Here is a 16,189-nt window from a genome sequence, read left to right as displayed (position 1 = left end):
AGGGGCCAGGACCAGACGTACCTTTCAAGGACTGCATTTCTCCCAGGGAGCTATTTTCTCTAACTAGGCCCCACCTCCTAAGGTTCCTTGTATTTCATCAAATTATGAATTTGTCAATGGTCTAATCATTCATACTCTAGCCCACCTGCTAGAGATCCCTACCTCTGAACACTGCTGCACTGGGGACCAAACCTGCATTCAAGACATGGGCCTTTGGGGACCCTTCATACTCTGATCTCTAGCCAGGTGGTCGGCAGAATTCAGTTCTTTGTGGCTACAGGTAGAACTAGAGTTGTTTCTGGTTGTGCTAGTTGCTGGCTACCTTTAGTTCCAAGAGGCTGCCCACACTTCCTTGCAGTGCTGGACTCTTGTAGATAAGTCCTCCAAACCAGCAAGTAGAAAAGTTTCAAGATGTGAACTAATCTGATATAATCATATAAACAATTAGACACACCCCATTCTTTTACAGTTTGTCTTATCGGTGGGAAGCAAGGCACAGGACCTGCCCAGACTCAAGGAGAAGGGTGTGAACACCAGGTGTTGGTCAAGGGGGTAGCTCCACAAGTCCGTGAGTGACACAATTGGGAGACTTGGTTCCCAGCTTCCCAGTGCGGTCGTGACATCTAACGTATTTCTTTTCTTCCTGAGTATCTGATTTTTCCAGGGAGGTTCTTCACATGGACGGTTGCTAACAAGAACAGATCACAACATTGCTTTGCACCCTGTCCACATGGGCTGCCAAAGGCAATTTAAGAAGCCCCACCTCTAAGAGCTCTTGTCTGTCTGGGTTGGTGTCTGTGCTGTGTATACAGTTAGTCTAGTGGCTTCTGTACAACTGTTTCCTCCATATCTACCAGTGGGAACTCTAGTACCTGGAAATGTTTTATGGATTTATATCTTTCTCAAGTATGCACTCAAGTACTTTAAAAGCGGGACCTTTTTTTTTTTTAACAGGATCATTTGTAAGCTCTGCAGATATAAAAATAAAGATGAAGTTTCTTAGAGGAAATTCCTTACATTGATTCTCTAGTGCAGAGGAAGAAGGCTAAGACAACAGGAAAATCTGCCATCTTGCCTATCTGTGATTAGTTGCCTCAGCTCCTCCTGCCTTCCATTTGCTCTCTCAGCCTCTCCACGCCGTGTTGTTCACGACTCCAGCAATGCTCAGGACCATGGTAGGGGAAAGAGCTGAGAGAACGTGGAAACTTCCTATGAACTCCGAGTACCCAAGAAAGTTCTTCCCAAGAAACTGCCTCTGGATTAGGTAAGTTGTCATTTCCACCCAACAGTGAGTGCCCTCAGTGGCCCAATGAAAATATTAACTACATTTTAGAAGAGTTTTAATTTCAACAACTTATGATTAAAAATCAATTTTATAAATAATTTTTTTCATAGACTTGATTGAGGAGGGTTGTAAACTCTACAAAAAGACAGACTGCAACAGCAAAGGATTAAAGAAATTACAAAAAATAGAGCTATGGCCTCCTTATGTAAAAATACATTATACACCACACAGCATTTCCTTTGTGCGAAAACTTTGAGCAGGTGCTGTGTTAGGTAAGTCAAACATTTACTGAAAGGGAAGTAAACTGTAATAAAGTTACTTTGCATAATAATAAAGGCACAGGTGAAAAAAATTAATCTTTCCCCCCTAGAAGTTAATGTACCTTAGTTCAACATTTTACTTTATAGTACTGAAGGCTGAATTTAGCCTTGTACAAATGTGTGTGCATGTATTTGTGTATGTGTGTATGTGTGTGTGTGTGTGACACATGTAAGCATGACAAATATCTGCTATGATATTGAGTAAAACCCCAAAGTATTTACAGTATTTTCAAAGGTGGTGGTCTCTCAATCTGTGTGTGTACATTTTCTCATTAAATAGCTCTTTAGAAAATTAAATTACACCACCATCTTCTGTCAATCAGTGGACATCCTCAGTTGAGACTTCCAGTTTACGCTGTGGGACAAAGAGGGTTCCTAGGGAGGTTTTGTTAGCACCATCGAAATCCATGTAGGGTGAGCTGGTAGGCTTGGTTGGTCCACCCGGGGTACGGAAGAAACTTTCAGCCACCAACTGGGAGCCTTTGGGTGTCACAGGAACAGGCTGATTGGAGAGAGCAAAGGAAAAAAAGTTATCAGACCTATGGCCACTCATGCCCCCTAGCACACTCAAGACAGGGCTGGATGACTGATATGTGGCATGTTGGGAGACTAATATATCTTGATACCAACAAGGGGAGCTTCAAGTCCCTTTGAACTCTCAACTGTTGTTGCTAAGAGGAGACAAAACCTCATGACAACCCAGTAATGTGGATTTCTTGACCATTCTTCTAGGGTCTGGAAGGAAGGTTTGCCTTCAGTCATTCACCCCGTCATACTTCCCTCTCCAAAGAAGGAAACATGAGCCTCCTATGATACAGATCATTCAATATTTAAAATAAATGGCAATGCCAGCACTTGGGAGGCAGAAGCAGGAGGATCAAAATGTCAAGGTCATCTTCAAGTGTTAGGCCTATCTAAATTAAATGTAAATACTCTTACCTGTTGCAGTCCTGTCCCAGCAGCTGATTGTCCATTTAGTTGGCTCTGGCCCGGGACTGGTGAGTCATGGTTGGTGGCCCTCCCTTGCCGAGAGCTCAAGTTATCTGGTATGACACTAGCTGCTTCAACACATGGGGACACAGGGACTGTGCCAGCTCCAGGCCCAGGGCTGGCACACATCTGCACACTGGGGGAGATGAGTCCCAAGTGCTGCAGGGTAAAGTTTACAATGGCTGAGCTCGGGTTCTGGGCAGGAACAGGGTGGCTTGAGTTGAGAGCCGGGCTGTTCCCCACAGGTACGGCTGCCACAGACGTTGGGGAGACCATAAGTTTCAAAGGTGTCACATGAAAAGAGGGAAAATTCACAGCGGTGAGTTCAGACGATGCCATTGGGATAACACCTGGAAAAAAAGGGACAGGGCTAAGTCTTCAAAGCAGCCATTTGTTCAGGGAACTGACCAGCGAACTGCAGGCCAACTCATGTCTGGCTGTGTCTGAATGTTATTTGGCGTATACTCACCTGCAATTGGGGAGCCGTAGATCCTGTGGTTTGGGGAAAGTGTACCTGAGTTTTCTGTGTTAGACAACACGGATTCTGCCCCCAGGGGCGAGCACTGGGTGAGAGGGATTAGGTACCCTGATGGGAACAGGGTCTACAAAATAAGGAGAAAACATTTATTTCACACACACACCAAAAGAAGAACAGGGTCAGGTACCCCTTCCAGAACCACCTCTTGGTCATTTTTCAAGAGTCGTTTAGGCCATAGGCAGTCCAGCCAGATAGCCCAGGCTGGCCTTGAATTCTGGGTCCTCCTGCTTCAGTCTCCCTAGTGCTGAGACGACCTGTGTGGACCACCATTTTCAACTCAGAATATATTACCTGAGGCTGCAAAAGGGTAGGCTCAGCCCGCACGTCATCCTCACGCTGACATCCCAGTTCCCCGCAATCAGATTTCCTGACATGATGGAGAACTACCCGGAGCAAAGTTTATCAGTGATAAACACCACATATGACCCTATTGGGTCATTACTGAATTGATCTTTATTTAATTTTGAAGGCTGGTATTCCCCTAAGAGTATTCAGAGAGAGTGCTGTTTCTTGGGGGATTGTAAACAGGCACTACTTGAATCATGGACAAACAGGCTTTGGAAAAACTTACACAAAACGTCTTTTCTGAAGAACTCTGAAACTTCAATGATGGATCTTGTTAGTAACCTAATGGGGGAACACTGCATGTAGCCTTTCCAGTCAATTTGGCAACCAAGTTTTTAGTGGGCCATTAAGGGGGACTAATATGCAAAGAAAAAGTTTCAAGCAATACTGATTTAGTAAAAGGAGCCCTAGACCATGCCCAACCTTCTTCTTCTTCTTCTTCTTTTTTGTTTGCAAAGGCTTCATTGGAATGGGCCCTACCCTTTGCATAGGGATAATTGTATCTAAACAGGGTCAGAGCTGAGTGGGTGCAGTGGAGATCCCATGGCCTAGGGAACCCAACACATTTGCTAGCTGGTCGTCCGGGTTTCTGACTCCCGATTTAGAACTAAGGAATTGCACAAGCAGACCGTTTCCTTGGACTTTTTGTTCTGATGAAACCCAGCAGTCTGCTCACATTCAAAGCAAGCTGACAGGCAGCAAAGAGCACCGATTGGTTCCTATTAGAGACCCAGATGCCAATAGGCACAAGCTTCCACTGTGGTCGGGTTGATGTAGATCCCTCCCCATCAGATCACCGCTCTTTCCCAAACACAAAGGGTGTGTGGGTGGCTGGAGAGCCCCCGGAAGTCTGCTCTCCCCTCCCCATGCTGGGACTGGGGAATCTAAAAGCAGCTCTTAGAAGCTGGGGCCTCCTTTCATCCTCCTTTTCTCTCCGTTGTCAAAACAACAGCCCACACTTTGATCCCTAGCTCTTGATCGGTCTTTTCCTAGGGAGCCAGCGAACTCAGAACCCATAGAGCTGATAAATTTAAACTGTTTCTCAGGTGCCTGGTACTGTTCCAAGTCATTGAGAATTGGCACCTTGGAAGCTGCAGGGATAGAGAACTTTTAACCACTGGGCTTGGGTGTTTTACACGGAGCTGCTAATACAGTAGTCATCCTCTCTGATGGGACAAGTTGCTGTGATTACTGGCTTGACTCATTCCGATCTTTAGTAAAGCCTGTATTACCCTGAAATAATTAAGCGCCAATTTCAACAAATTACATCTACTACAATTCTTTTAGCCCATAATAATTCCACTCTTTGAAGTTAGCAAGACGAATGAATTTGATGTTTCTCCCCTTGAATATCATCTCTTCTAACCTCTGAGCCCCTCTATCTACTGATCATTTGTCTCCTTGTTTCCTCTGCCCTTATGACCTACTCTAGATACGTTTGCATTTATTTGAATACTGCCGTCTCTTCATCCCTACAGGCCTGGGGTCTCAGAACATATTTACTGAACGAATTAAGGACATGAACCATTTTCTTTGTACTGTTCAGCCCTCGCTGAAGAAGAGTCAAAATGAACTCGACAGAGATGGGAACTCGCGGAAACAGAAAACCTAAAAAAACTCTGATCTGGGTTAACCAGGGAACACCAGGAAACCATTGCAAAATTACACACACTGGCCCAGAGACGTTATGGCCCTTCCAGAATACAAAATCAAGCCAGGGCCTTGCCATTTCCTCCCAGCATGTACATGAAGTGCAAAAGAAGAGCACACGAGACCTCGGATAATATGAATGGCTTCCACGAGGCCATCCTCAGGGAAGATTCCACAGACTCAAGCTGCCTTAACAAACACAGTGCCAGATAATGCCATTCGGCTGATGTGGTGTCCTAAAAGGATCACAAAGCCCTTTGTGTATATCCTCATGTAATAAGTTCACTTAATCCCACAACAACTGTAATATGGCCATGGGGTGAGCACACAGAATCAACTGCCATCAAAGGTGGGTGCTGGGTTAGACTTGATCTGGGTCAATTTTTTTCTTACCTAGTAGATGGCAGGCAGTGGCGGGGGTGGTGGTGGTGGTGCGCAGTTATGGAGGAATAAATTCATGACAGATAAAGAAAAGCAAGATGTGGAGAAATAAAATAACTTAATAGCAAGGGCAAAGGAAAGATTAACTTCTGCGTCTGTGTTTAGTTGTATCTGTTAATAATACTGTATTTCATGTACCCTGTCCTGCAAGTCAAGTGAGACTTCTGTGTCTATGATACCGATGTGCGGGTTAGGTGTCCAATAAACACTCATTCTTACCTGATCTAATCTTACCCCTAAAGGGGAAAAAATCACCTAGAGGGCCAACATCTTTAGAAGTCAATGTACCCACTGTACCTTCGAGTTGGTAAGATCAGCTTGACTTTTCCCCTTACACAGAAAGGATTGTGTTAAGTCTGAGGTAGATAGTAAAAAGGGGGATGGGCAAATTCTCTTCTAGGCAACAGATGCCAGGTACATGACATCAAGCAAACGCTGAGGAATGACTCAGAAGGCACGAGTTATAGGAGGCCCACGTAGCCCTCCAGTGACAACTGCTTTTAAACTATTTATGACTCTCATGACAGGTGTTTGTGTTCCAGTATGGGACAGCCACCTGTGAGGCTTTAAAAAGAGACCAAGTCAGTCCCTCCTCAGTAGGTTTAAAAATGTCCCTGCCGTCATCCCTATGTGAGGATTAGCTGTCTGGGGCCTCGTTTGGATATGGGATGTTAAGGGACAACTCTTTGTCTTCTGAGAGACGGCTCTGTGCTTCGGCAAACTTCACAGGCCACCAATTCTTGCGGAGTCGGCCATGGGATGGCTAAAACTTCAAAGTGCCGTCCGAGGCTGTACTCACCGTGGGGACATTCTCAAGCGCTTTTAGGTCCTCTTTAGGTTTCTTCACAGAGCCACTGTCCTCCAAGGTGCTTGTCCTCTTTGTGCCTCGCTCTCCAGCTGTCTCCTTGCTGCGGTTCTTTGCACCTTGCCTTTCTGGTGCTGGCTGCAGGCTTCCGGGTCTGCAGGAGGCACCGGCCTTCGTGGCGTCTGTGGTGGTCCTCTCAGTGGGGCCATCTGTAGGGTCTTTGGATCCAGTAGCATTAGAGGAGTGGGCAGGGCAGACGGCTGGGTTCAGGCCGTGGGGCGGTGTCAGCATTTGGGCTTGGGAGGGTTGCAAGTAGATGGCATAGGATGGGCCCGAAGGGGCCTGAGGTAGGATCACAGGCACGGCAGATGACAACGGGCTCGGGATCAGGGGGACCACCCCCAGGGGCTGGATGAGGGAGGGTGCAGGCAGCTCCAGCTCAGTGTTCACTGCAGGGTCCAGGGGGGCCAGTGGTTTGTAGTGCCCAGATCTTGCTAGCTTTACTTTCACTTTCTTCCTGGGTTCACTAGAAGAGATTTATGGAAACGTCATAGAACATTCTATCTGCATGTGTGTGAACATGCATGTGTATAGAGGCCAGAGGATGACAACGAGATGTCTCCCTCGGTGCATTTCACCTTTTCAGGGAGGCTGGAGTTCATCAATTTAGCTGGGCCAGCCAGCCAGGGAGCTACAGGGATCCTTCAGTGGGTGTAACGCCATACTGGGATTAAAGATGGGTGCTGCTATCTATTTAGCTGAGGTGGCCAGCCAGTGAGCTCCAGGAGGAGCCTCCAGTGGCCATACCTTCACTTTGCGATTGAAAATGGGTGCTGCCGTACCTGGCCTTTTGTGTGGGCATTAGGGATCTAAGCCCAGGTCCTCATGTTTGAGCAGTAGGCACCTTACCCACCAAACCATCTCCCAACCCCTGCATTCTACTACTTTTGCCCCAGGTTAAAGCCACACTTTTATGAAAATAGTGGCAGTCTTTTGTTTTTAAAGACTGAGGACAGATATTTTAAAGACCAGCTCTCCAGTTTCCAAGGGCGATGCTCATCTTTGCATAAAGTGACCAGTTCTAACAGGACACATGGAGACGGCGACCCACCCTGCTTCTGGCTGCGGTGCCAGCCTACCTCGACTGCTCTTCCAGTTGCATCTTGCAAATTGCAGCGAGCTGAGCCATCTTGTTTGGGAAGGGTGGAGAATTTTGACAACTCTCAGCTGGCAAAACAGAAAGTAGAGGGAGGGTGGTCAAAGCTAAGGATGAAGTGTTCACGTGGGAGAGAACGCAGCAGGTGCCAAGGCAACAGAAAGCACCCATCTGCTCCCTAGCTGCACAGCAGTTAAACGTTAAGCCCCACAAACTGCTTTTGACCCTCAATTCATATATAAGTTAGGCTTCTGAGGGATCAAACAGGCTAAAAGAAAGCAGACCAAAAGTAATCCTGAGCAGAGTCCCGACTTGCCAGGAAAACATACCTTTGTTGCTCTTGACAGGGCTGCTGGGAGCAGAACTGATCTTTCTCCGATCACTTTCTATACTTTTGACCAATTTGATAAGGGATGGGTGTCGAGTGAAGCTGGGTTTCCCCCGTGTAGAAAACAGGTTTTTGGCGCAGTTCTCTTTCGCAGACTGTTCCACCTCTAGGAAGGAGGCGGTAAGCGGCGTGACTGGGCTGGAGCCTGAAATGGAAATGGCCAGTGTGTTAGAGCCTAGTTGATCTTGCTTCCTTCTAACAGAGGAAATCAAAATGCAGCTCTAAAACCATGTCAGGGGCAAAAGGTAACAGCATAGAGCACCCACTGTGTACACCTGCTCTAAACCCTATGTATCTGGAACCTCAGTCTTTTTCAGTGACTTTAGAGACAGTATTTCAATGCCGCATCTCTGACGCCGCGGTGCACAGTTGGCCCTCCACATCTGAGGAGGACTCGTTCCAGAATCCCTCCTATGGGCCAAAAGCTGCCGAAGCTCAAATCCCTTACATGCAATGGCATATGCATGCATGGAAGCTAACCACATCCTCCTGTCTACGCTAAATCATCTCTTAGTTACTTGAAATACCTACTATAACGCCCATGGTTGTCACATGACATTGTTTAGGGGACAGTGACCAGAAATCATTTGTACATGTCTGGTACAGACCAAAAAATATTTCCATTTCACAGATGACCCCTTCAATATGAAACCTGTGGATATGGAGAGTGGACTATATCTCATAACCAGAGAAATGCCAGTGTGCATTCACTATTGATTTTCCTCTCTTGGTGATGTATAAATTCTTGTTGATTTCCTCATCATGGGAGGGTTAGGGCTGGTGGAAGGTGGTGACTTTCATGCCTGCTCCACTTGGGCAGTCCCTCTCAAGAAATGCCTTCCATGATGAATTTGAGAGCACGGTCACAGAAGACACTGGCTAAGGATACACTCTTACAAAAATGGTGGGCCTGGGTTATGCAGCTGTCACTATGGCTCCAGAGCCTCCATTCCAAATTCCTGCACCAAAGGACCTCTCTCTGGGAGTGTCCAAAGTCAGAGCAGCCAACTTCCTTTATGAGTGAACTGCTTTTCCAATCATCTACATATGGTCTTCCCATGGGTGGGGCTAGTAGGAAGGAGAGGAGAGAGTCCTCTAAATTAAAAAAAGAAACAACAAATGAAAGAAAAAAACAAAACCCCATACACACCACTAGTATTTGGGCTGATTTCTGGGCCTGTCCATTTAAAAGCTGGCTTCCGACCTCTTTCTTCTGTAACATGGACTTTCTTGATGAGATCCAGGCTACTCAGAACATTAGCAATATCATACAACCTCCTAATTTTTGCTGGGGAAAAAAAAGAGGCATGAATAGCATTAAATAGAATAATGAAAGATCACAAAGATTTTTTGCTTCCTGAGAAAGTCAGGTGTATTCAAGAGCTATCCTGCCAGCATCAGGCAGGGACTCCCCTCCCGACTTCTTTCGAGTTATTCTAACACCGCTTGAATTAAAACAAAAAAGGAGTTTTAAATATTTCAGCAGTCACTGCTGGTCCTGAATTTTGAAAGGACAGTGGTACAGGTTACAGTTGGAAGTGACTCAATGAGATGATGCTGTTTATAAAAAGTCACGTTCCTACATGTTTTCTAATGAGTCAGAATAGGAAGAAACAGAAACAGGGCAGCAGTGGACAAAGCATGGCTTGTCCACCCACGGCAGTTCATAACAAGATTCATATAGTATCATAAACTCGCAAAGTTCTGTATCACCACAAACATATACACTATCCTTGCAAAATATGCAAAGCACAGATCTATTCACTCTACACACCTCACTTATCTTGAAAAGCTTTGCATTAACAAGTCTGCCTTTATGTCAGTGTTCACAGGACAGAGTTACGAGCTGACTCTCCTGCTTCACGGCCCTGTCAGAAGGTTCTGCTTTCCCCAAGGATTCGGCAAATGACACATGAATAGCTTCCAGGGCTATGACCGATGGACCAATGGCAGTGTCGAGCGGAAAAGCATCTGGCGACTCAGAAAAGCATCAACTGGTTGGCAGTAGTATCAGAACGTGTTTCCTCAAACTGTACTTTTCCCAAGCGCTGCCATAAGTGCTGCCTTACTCTCTCCTTAATTCTGTCTTGTAGATGCACTATCAACCCAGGGATATCTGGACTTAACTTCTATAGGCTAGTGCCACTTTATAGAATGTGGCACCTCCGGCCAGCTGTGCCTTACAGACAGCTGGATCCCCCCATTAGCTCATGTCTGGGTTATCCTCCAAGGGAGACAAGCGTGTGGAAGGTTGCTCTTGTCTGCTCGGCTCTTTCCTCCACACCTTTTTCCTGTGCAGGTTTCTACAATGTCTGCATAACCATAGGGACAGAGCTGGTTAGGAACCAGCTAAATTCAGAGAAGCCATCTGGCCAGAGCTGTTTCAAGCCATCTGCACTACAGCACCATCAGGGGACAATTTAGTGGGAATTATTGATGCCGTCACTTATCAGTATTAGTGGAGAGATGAGATCTAGGAGCTGGACCTATTTTACAACTGATTGCTCATTTAAGTCCTGGGAGTGTCTACCGTGTAAAATGGGGACAGAGTTACAGCATCAGATGGCGCCGTAGTGTCGGACCAGTAAGAAGGTTATACGTCTGTCTTGCTGAATCCCACCAGTTAGCAGGGGCAACAGCATCACCACTGCGGGGGAGAGTGAACATAGACATGGACCCAGAGATCTGCTCGGTAGGTGAAGCTTTGTTGTTCACGAATGGATCCCAATCCTCCCGGGCAGCTGTGACACTTACTTTTAAACTTGCTTTTATCCAGATCTTCCACATGGTCCTCCCCAATTAAAATCTTGGCAGCGATTTCCAGGCTTACTATCTGAGGCGTTGACACCAAGAACAGCATCACAAACTTCTGGCTCATCACTCGTAAGGACTTGTCTTTGCGGCTGTTTACGGAAGCTTCAGAGAAGGACGGGGATTAGAGAATTAACAGTCAAGGGGAAGCAACAAGCCTTAAAAATAGCATCACTGGGCCATCCAGCCGACAGCCGTGGCATTCCCAGCAGGAAAATCTGCAGTGGTGGGTGGACATGGTGGTATACGCCCAAAACCGCAGCACTAGGAAAGTGGGAACAAGTGGACCATCAGAAACTCAAGGCCAGACTGGGCTCCAGAGACCCAACCCCAAAACAAGTCACAGTAGCTGCAGAAGAGCAGTCTTCACGGCATTTTTTTTAGAAGCACCATGGGACATCACCTCTCACCTGCCCGGAATTCCACTCCAGGGAGTTCTACAAAACACATGTCTGAATGCCCATTCTGGCCAGTGTTTGACTTGATCACGTGGTCCTCTATGCCACAGCTCTTAATGAAGTCAAACTCTTGTTCGTATTCTTTCCTTTTGATCATCATGATCTGCTCAGCATACTTGTTCTCTTCCCCGACGCTCTTCAGAGTCCCGAGAGTTTTGGTGAGATTGTGTCGGCCGTGCCAAGTGTACCGGTTTTTGGCAAGGCGGCTCACCATGTGCAAGCTCTCTAGTACATTCACAATGTCATAAATCCGTCGACGTTCAACATCTGCAAAGAATGCATGATGGTGTGTTACCGGGATCAGACTTCCACTGTGTGTCTGACACAGGTGCATCTGAATAACACAGTAATATAATACACACAACAAGCACCATGGAGGCAAAAAAAAAAAAAAGACATGGCTCCCTCACAGGTAGAAATGAACTTGTTTAAATTACAGTCACCATCTACTGAGGGGTGTACATTGCATCATTCAGGACAATTATATTCTAATGTGTGTGGTGGCCATTGTCCACCAGCCCTTTACTGTGAGGATACAGAAGCTTGGGCTTGCCTCAGTGATAGCACGGAAGTGGCAAGGCCAGGCCTCTAATAGTCTAACTGCCACAATTCTGAACCCATTCCTTTATTCCCCTCGTTGTACCCACACCTGCCTGCCATAATCATTCACAGGCATAAAGTGCTAAGACTTGGGGCTGGAGAGATGGCTCAGTGGTTAAGAGTGCTTGCTGTTCTATCAGAAGACCAGAGTTCAGTTCCCAGCACCATTCTTTTCTGGTCTCCAAGACCACACACACACACACACACACACACACACACACACACACACACACACACACACATTCCTTTTTAAAGTGCTGAGATTTCAGAAAAGTATAAAATCCATGATGTCATTTCTTAAAAGTGTATATTAAAAAGCAGAAAGGTACATCTCTTTGGGGTCTAATTTGGCCCATGTTCTGCCTACCACCAGTGATGGTAAGACAAGCAATGCTGTGCCTTTTATAAATCCATAGGGGGTTTCAGTGTTCTGCATGGTGGGATTCGCCTTATTTCAGAAATTTACCTTCACTGTTGGTTTCGACTTCAATACTGGACAGAATCTATCCTTGCTGGATAGAGCACCCCCTAGTGGCCTCTTGCTGTTCCTGGCGACTGCCAGGTGAGAATGAGCATAAAGGGTTCTGGGCTGTCCCTTCCCAAGGAACCATTCTCCCTGATGTCCTCATAGGCCTCTCTTCTTTCAAGCCCTGGACATCAGCTTCCCAGCAAGGCCTGATCTGAGCCCTTAGTTTGTCAGAAAGCACCGCTCCCACACACCTGGTCCTTTCACGATGTTCTAGACATCCCCCTCCTTTTCTGTAGCATGCATCGCCTGACACACATGGTCAGTTTCTACCAGTTGCTCTGTAACCACTGTTCTACTGAAAAGGGAATTTTGCCCTTTTTGTTCATGGATCTATACAAGCTCCTATTGCTAGGTCAAAAAGTACACACACGCACATGCCAGATGGAGTGTAGTGAAGAGCAGATGGATCCAAACAGCACAGTCTTAAATCATGAATTAATGTTCCTGCTTAGAAAGGTAATCTTTTCATTCATGGGGTGACAGCTAGCTACACATTAAAACACTGTCCTTATTCAGGTCCTTTCAGGCTGGGGAGAAGGCTCCCACTGGGAAAGTGCTAGCCTGAGTGTGATGCCCCCCCCCACCCAGCACCCAACAGAAAACCCAACCTCCTTTAACTGGTGAGTGCCAGATCCCAGTGAAACCCATTCTCAGAAACCAAGGTGGATGGCTCCTGAGACACCCAAAGCCGACCTCTGGCCCTGTGCACACACAGGAACACACACACGCACACACACACACACACACACACACACACACACACACACACACACACACAAAGATACCCTTTATCCGTCAGACTCCTTTTTAGCTCTAGAATCAGGTCTACACACTGCAGCAAAGGGGAGAACACCCATAGTTTTTGCCAAAGACAAAATAACCCCAAACCACCCCATTCCCAGTCTCAAGTGGCTGAGAATCAGAGTCACAGAAGCCATCTCTCTGTGTGGTTATGGATACGCTGGCTCCTCAAGGACAGGGCCAAGGTGAAGGTCAGTCACAGCTACTTCCTTCCTGTACAGCTTCAGAGAAAACCTGAACCCGGAAACACTGTCCATTGCCATTTGTGAGACATCTAACTTTCCACATGGCCTTATGTGAATCTGTGATAATGTGACTACGTGAGCTCAGATCCAAAAGAGGTAAGTCCACAGAGCTGCTATAGTTATTAGCCATTCTGGCAACCATACTTACTGAGCTCTTCGGCCACCTCATCCAGGCAGATGTCGTTATTCACAGCAGGGTTGGGGTACTTAGGGTACCGCGCTAGGAATTTGTGGCACAGCAAACCCAAGCTTTTCTCTTTTCGACTCGGCTGGGATTTCTCAAATTCGTCTCCAGATAAGTGTTCCTACAGAGGAAAAGGTAAATAATGTCTCATTCTAAAATAAAGTTTGACAGATTTATTGGGGACATCTGGGCTAGATGACTAACACCTCTTACCCACACACACAGCTTGGACCACTGCAAGGTCAGGGATGGAATAAGGATGGTCTTAAAGGGAAGCCTGGGATGAAGATCACTCATACGGTCCAGAATTCCCAACGCTGTACTCCAAGAGCACAAACTCTTTCTGTGCTCAGCAGGTCAACAGCAGGCTTCCAGTGGCTCTTGACTGCTTGACCCTCCATATTCACCTCCCCTCTCCCAACAAGCCCCCAGCTGACATTCAATCCCTTGCAAACCTACATGCAAGCAGTCTCTAGCTTCAGGTAATCCACAGTTGTCAGATAGCCCCCTTTTCTGATCTCGGCTTCTGATCTCTGGGCTCACGGCACTGATAAGCATTTTCAGGTTGGCTGTGGGTGTCCATGGCTCTCCTTGGCAAACTTCCTTGGGCTTGGTTGGCGTGGTTAAAGGGCCCACATCAGGTTGGATCTCAGCCAATACTATGTTGGCCTTCGAGGACTCGTGCAGGGGGCTTTTCATCAGTCCCCTTTTATGTGGCTCAGAAAAGAGGTTTTCCTGGTTTAGAAGGAAGTAAGAGCTGAGTTCATTGTAAAATGGAACCTATTAGAGAACTTCCTGACTTTGAAATCGACTCAAGTAGGTTAAATTAAGTATATTCCAATCATCGCTTGACAGCAATTTCCTTTTTCGTTTGAGACAAGGGCTCATGCCCAACCAGTCTGGAACTTACTATACAGCAATAAGCTGACCTTGAATTTATAATCCTCCTGCCTCAGCCTCTAGTGTGTTGTGATTAAGGCAGTACCACTATACCTCGCTGCTACTGTCCATTTTAATAATTAAACTTCCCACTTTTAATTTGGCAGAAGCCATGTATCTAAATGTCTTCACCCCGCGATCCAAGAATTAAATAAATAACTTTAACTACAGGCTTTGCTTTTAAATTTTATTTTGAAATAGGAGAATTGTAAAGCTAGCTTAGCGCTCACACCCTTTCCTTAACAGAACTGTGATCCCTCTAAGTGACCTAAATTCCTAGAAGCAGCCTCTACTCATGTCAAGTAAAGGCCTTCAGGACCAAAACCATTCTCCACCCAGCGGAGTGGCTATATGCAGTGAGTGCTCACTAACACATCACTGACCAGGAACAGAACCAAGCAGGGAAGGTGAGGGTGCCCTTATGGCTGTACTTATCAGGAAGGGCCTCATGCCTACCAGCAAGACTTTTGACCAGGAAAAAAAAAAATCTGCTTTCAACATCGACTCTTGAGGCACAGATACAGAAAATGGGGCCGAGGTAAGGAAAATCAGCCATTAAGGCCTTAGAGTTAGTTCCTGCTTGGGAGACACAGGGGTAAGTTACTAGCAGTTTATAAGGCTAGTGGAGACTGAGTTTTTTTTTTTTTTTTACTGTGGGGACCGCACCATTCTTAAAAAAGAAAATACTTGGAAGGCAATGACTCAGAGAACAGAGTCACCCACTGTTCCCTCGGGAACGTTAGGAACAGGGGTTAACAACCCCTATACTACATGACTGCGACTAAGGCCTTGTCAAACGCTTTCCAGTGTGTATTTCTGCTGAATCTGGCATTGCTACTTAGCAGAGGAGGACACCAGGGGCGACAGAGGTCACACGGGGGCTAGTACCTGAATTTCCTCAGTTCAGTATGGTGCCCTCAAGAGATGCTGACCCAAGGGTGGGAGTTTCAGTGAACAATGCCAGGAACAGGATTTAACTAACATCTAAAATCTTCGGGGAAATGTATGTAAGTTCACTTAAAAAAAAAAAAAAAAAAGGAACACCAATCTACACGACCCTACTGTCAAAGTCTTCTGTAATTTTACAGAACATTTATCATACACAGCATTTTCAGGCCCAGCAATTTAAAAGACTGACAATTTAGAATGTTATCTTACAAAGAAAGTCAATATCAAATTATGTCCTTTCCAAGTTCCAATGGTTCACGCAAAGGTTGTAATACAACATATAAATGCTATTTTCTTAAAGTATTAAAAAATACCTCCCCCTGTGCATGTGAAACTTACACTAAACTATCGAAACAGGAAGATTAATTTAACCCTGGACAGCCCTACTCCTCTTCAAAAAGTAAAATTTCCTTCTGGATTTCTGTAACAGTCAACCAAAAAGGGACAACATTCAGGGCACTATTAAAGGAAAAACTCAAGCGTGACACCGCAACAGTGTGGACTGAACTTTGAAAATACCTTTTGGTTCTCCATTTTGTCAATTTCTCATACATTTAGTGTGTCTTTAGAAACGAAAAATCTGAAGTTCCTCCCCAAATTCGAAGGGTTCAAGTAGTCCAATCGATCCTGTTAAAGTTTTTTAATATCCTTAAAAGAAAAAAAGGGAAGAGAGAGAAATAAGATCTGCTGAAAATGCATTCACGCACACAAGAGGCCCCGGAAACAAAGAAACGAAAAATGACAAATCAGGTTTAT

General features: G+C 45.8%; 1 protein-coding gene across 1 annotated transcript; it reads right to left on the bottom strand.

The window, feature by feature from the left end:
• Positions 1–1,411: 1,411 nt before the first annotated feature.
• On the bottom strand, positions 1,412–16,075 carry E2f8 (E2F transcription factor 8). The gene is made up of 12 exons (XM_052763108.1): positions 15,953–16,075; positions 14,006–14,281; positions 13,511–13,667; positions 11,140–11,454; positions 10,673–10,834; positions 9,069–9,206; positions 7,860–8,063; positions 7,514–7,601; positions 6,369–6,900; positions 3,065–3,197; positions 2,545–2,945; positions 1,412–2,107 (listed from the first exon to the last, which is right to left on the bottom strand). The coding sequence occupies exons 1-12, from the start codon at positions 15,965–15,967 to the stop codon at positions 1,925–1,927; spliced, it is 2,604 nt and encodes an 867-aa protein (XP_052619068.1). The 5' UTR covers positions 15,968–16,075; the 3' UTR covers positions 1,412–1,924.
• Between the last annotated feature and the right edge of the window lie 114 nt (positions 16,076–16,189).

The sequence above is a fragment of the Peromyscus californicus genome, unplaced genomic scaffold (assembly GCF_007827085.1).
Source record: "Peromyscus californicus insignis strain IS unplaced genomic scaffold, ASM782708v3 Scaffold_4__1_contigs__length_199733344, whole genome shotgun sequence".
Taxonomy (NCBI): domain Eukaryota; kingdom Metazoa; phylum Chordata; class Mammalia; order Rodentia; family Cricetidae; genus Peromyscus; species Peromyscus californicus.
This window is presented reverse-complemented; position numbering and strand designations above follow the sequence as displayed.

What these genes read in the sequence shown, in the direction of transcription:
- E2f8 (XM_052763108.1), bottom strand. An exon ending in AAGCTAGAGACTGCTTGCAT is followed by an intron (nt 13,668 to 14,005) that starts GTAGGTTTGCAA and finishes TTTCCTCTGTAG; the next exon opens with GAACACTTATCTGGAGACGA. An exon ending in AATCAGCCCAAATACTAGTG is followed by an intron (nt 8,064 to 9,068) that starts GTGTGTATGGGG and finishes TTTCCATTTCAG; the next exon opens with GCTCCAGCCCAGTCACGCCG.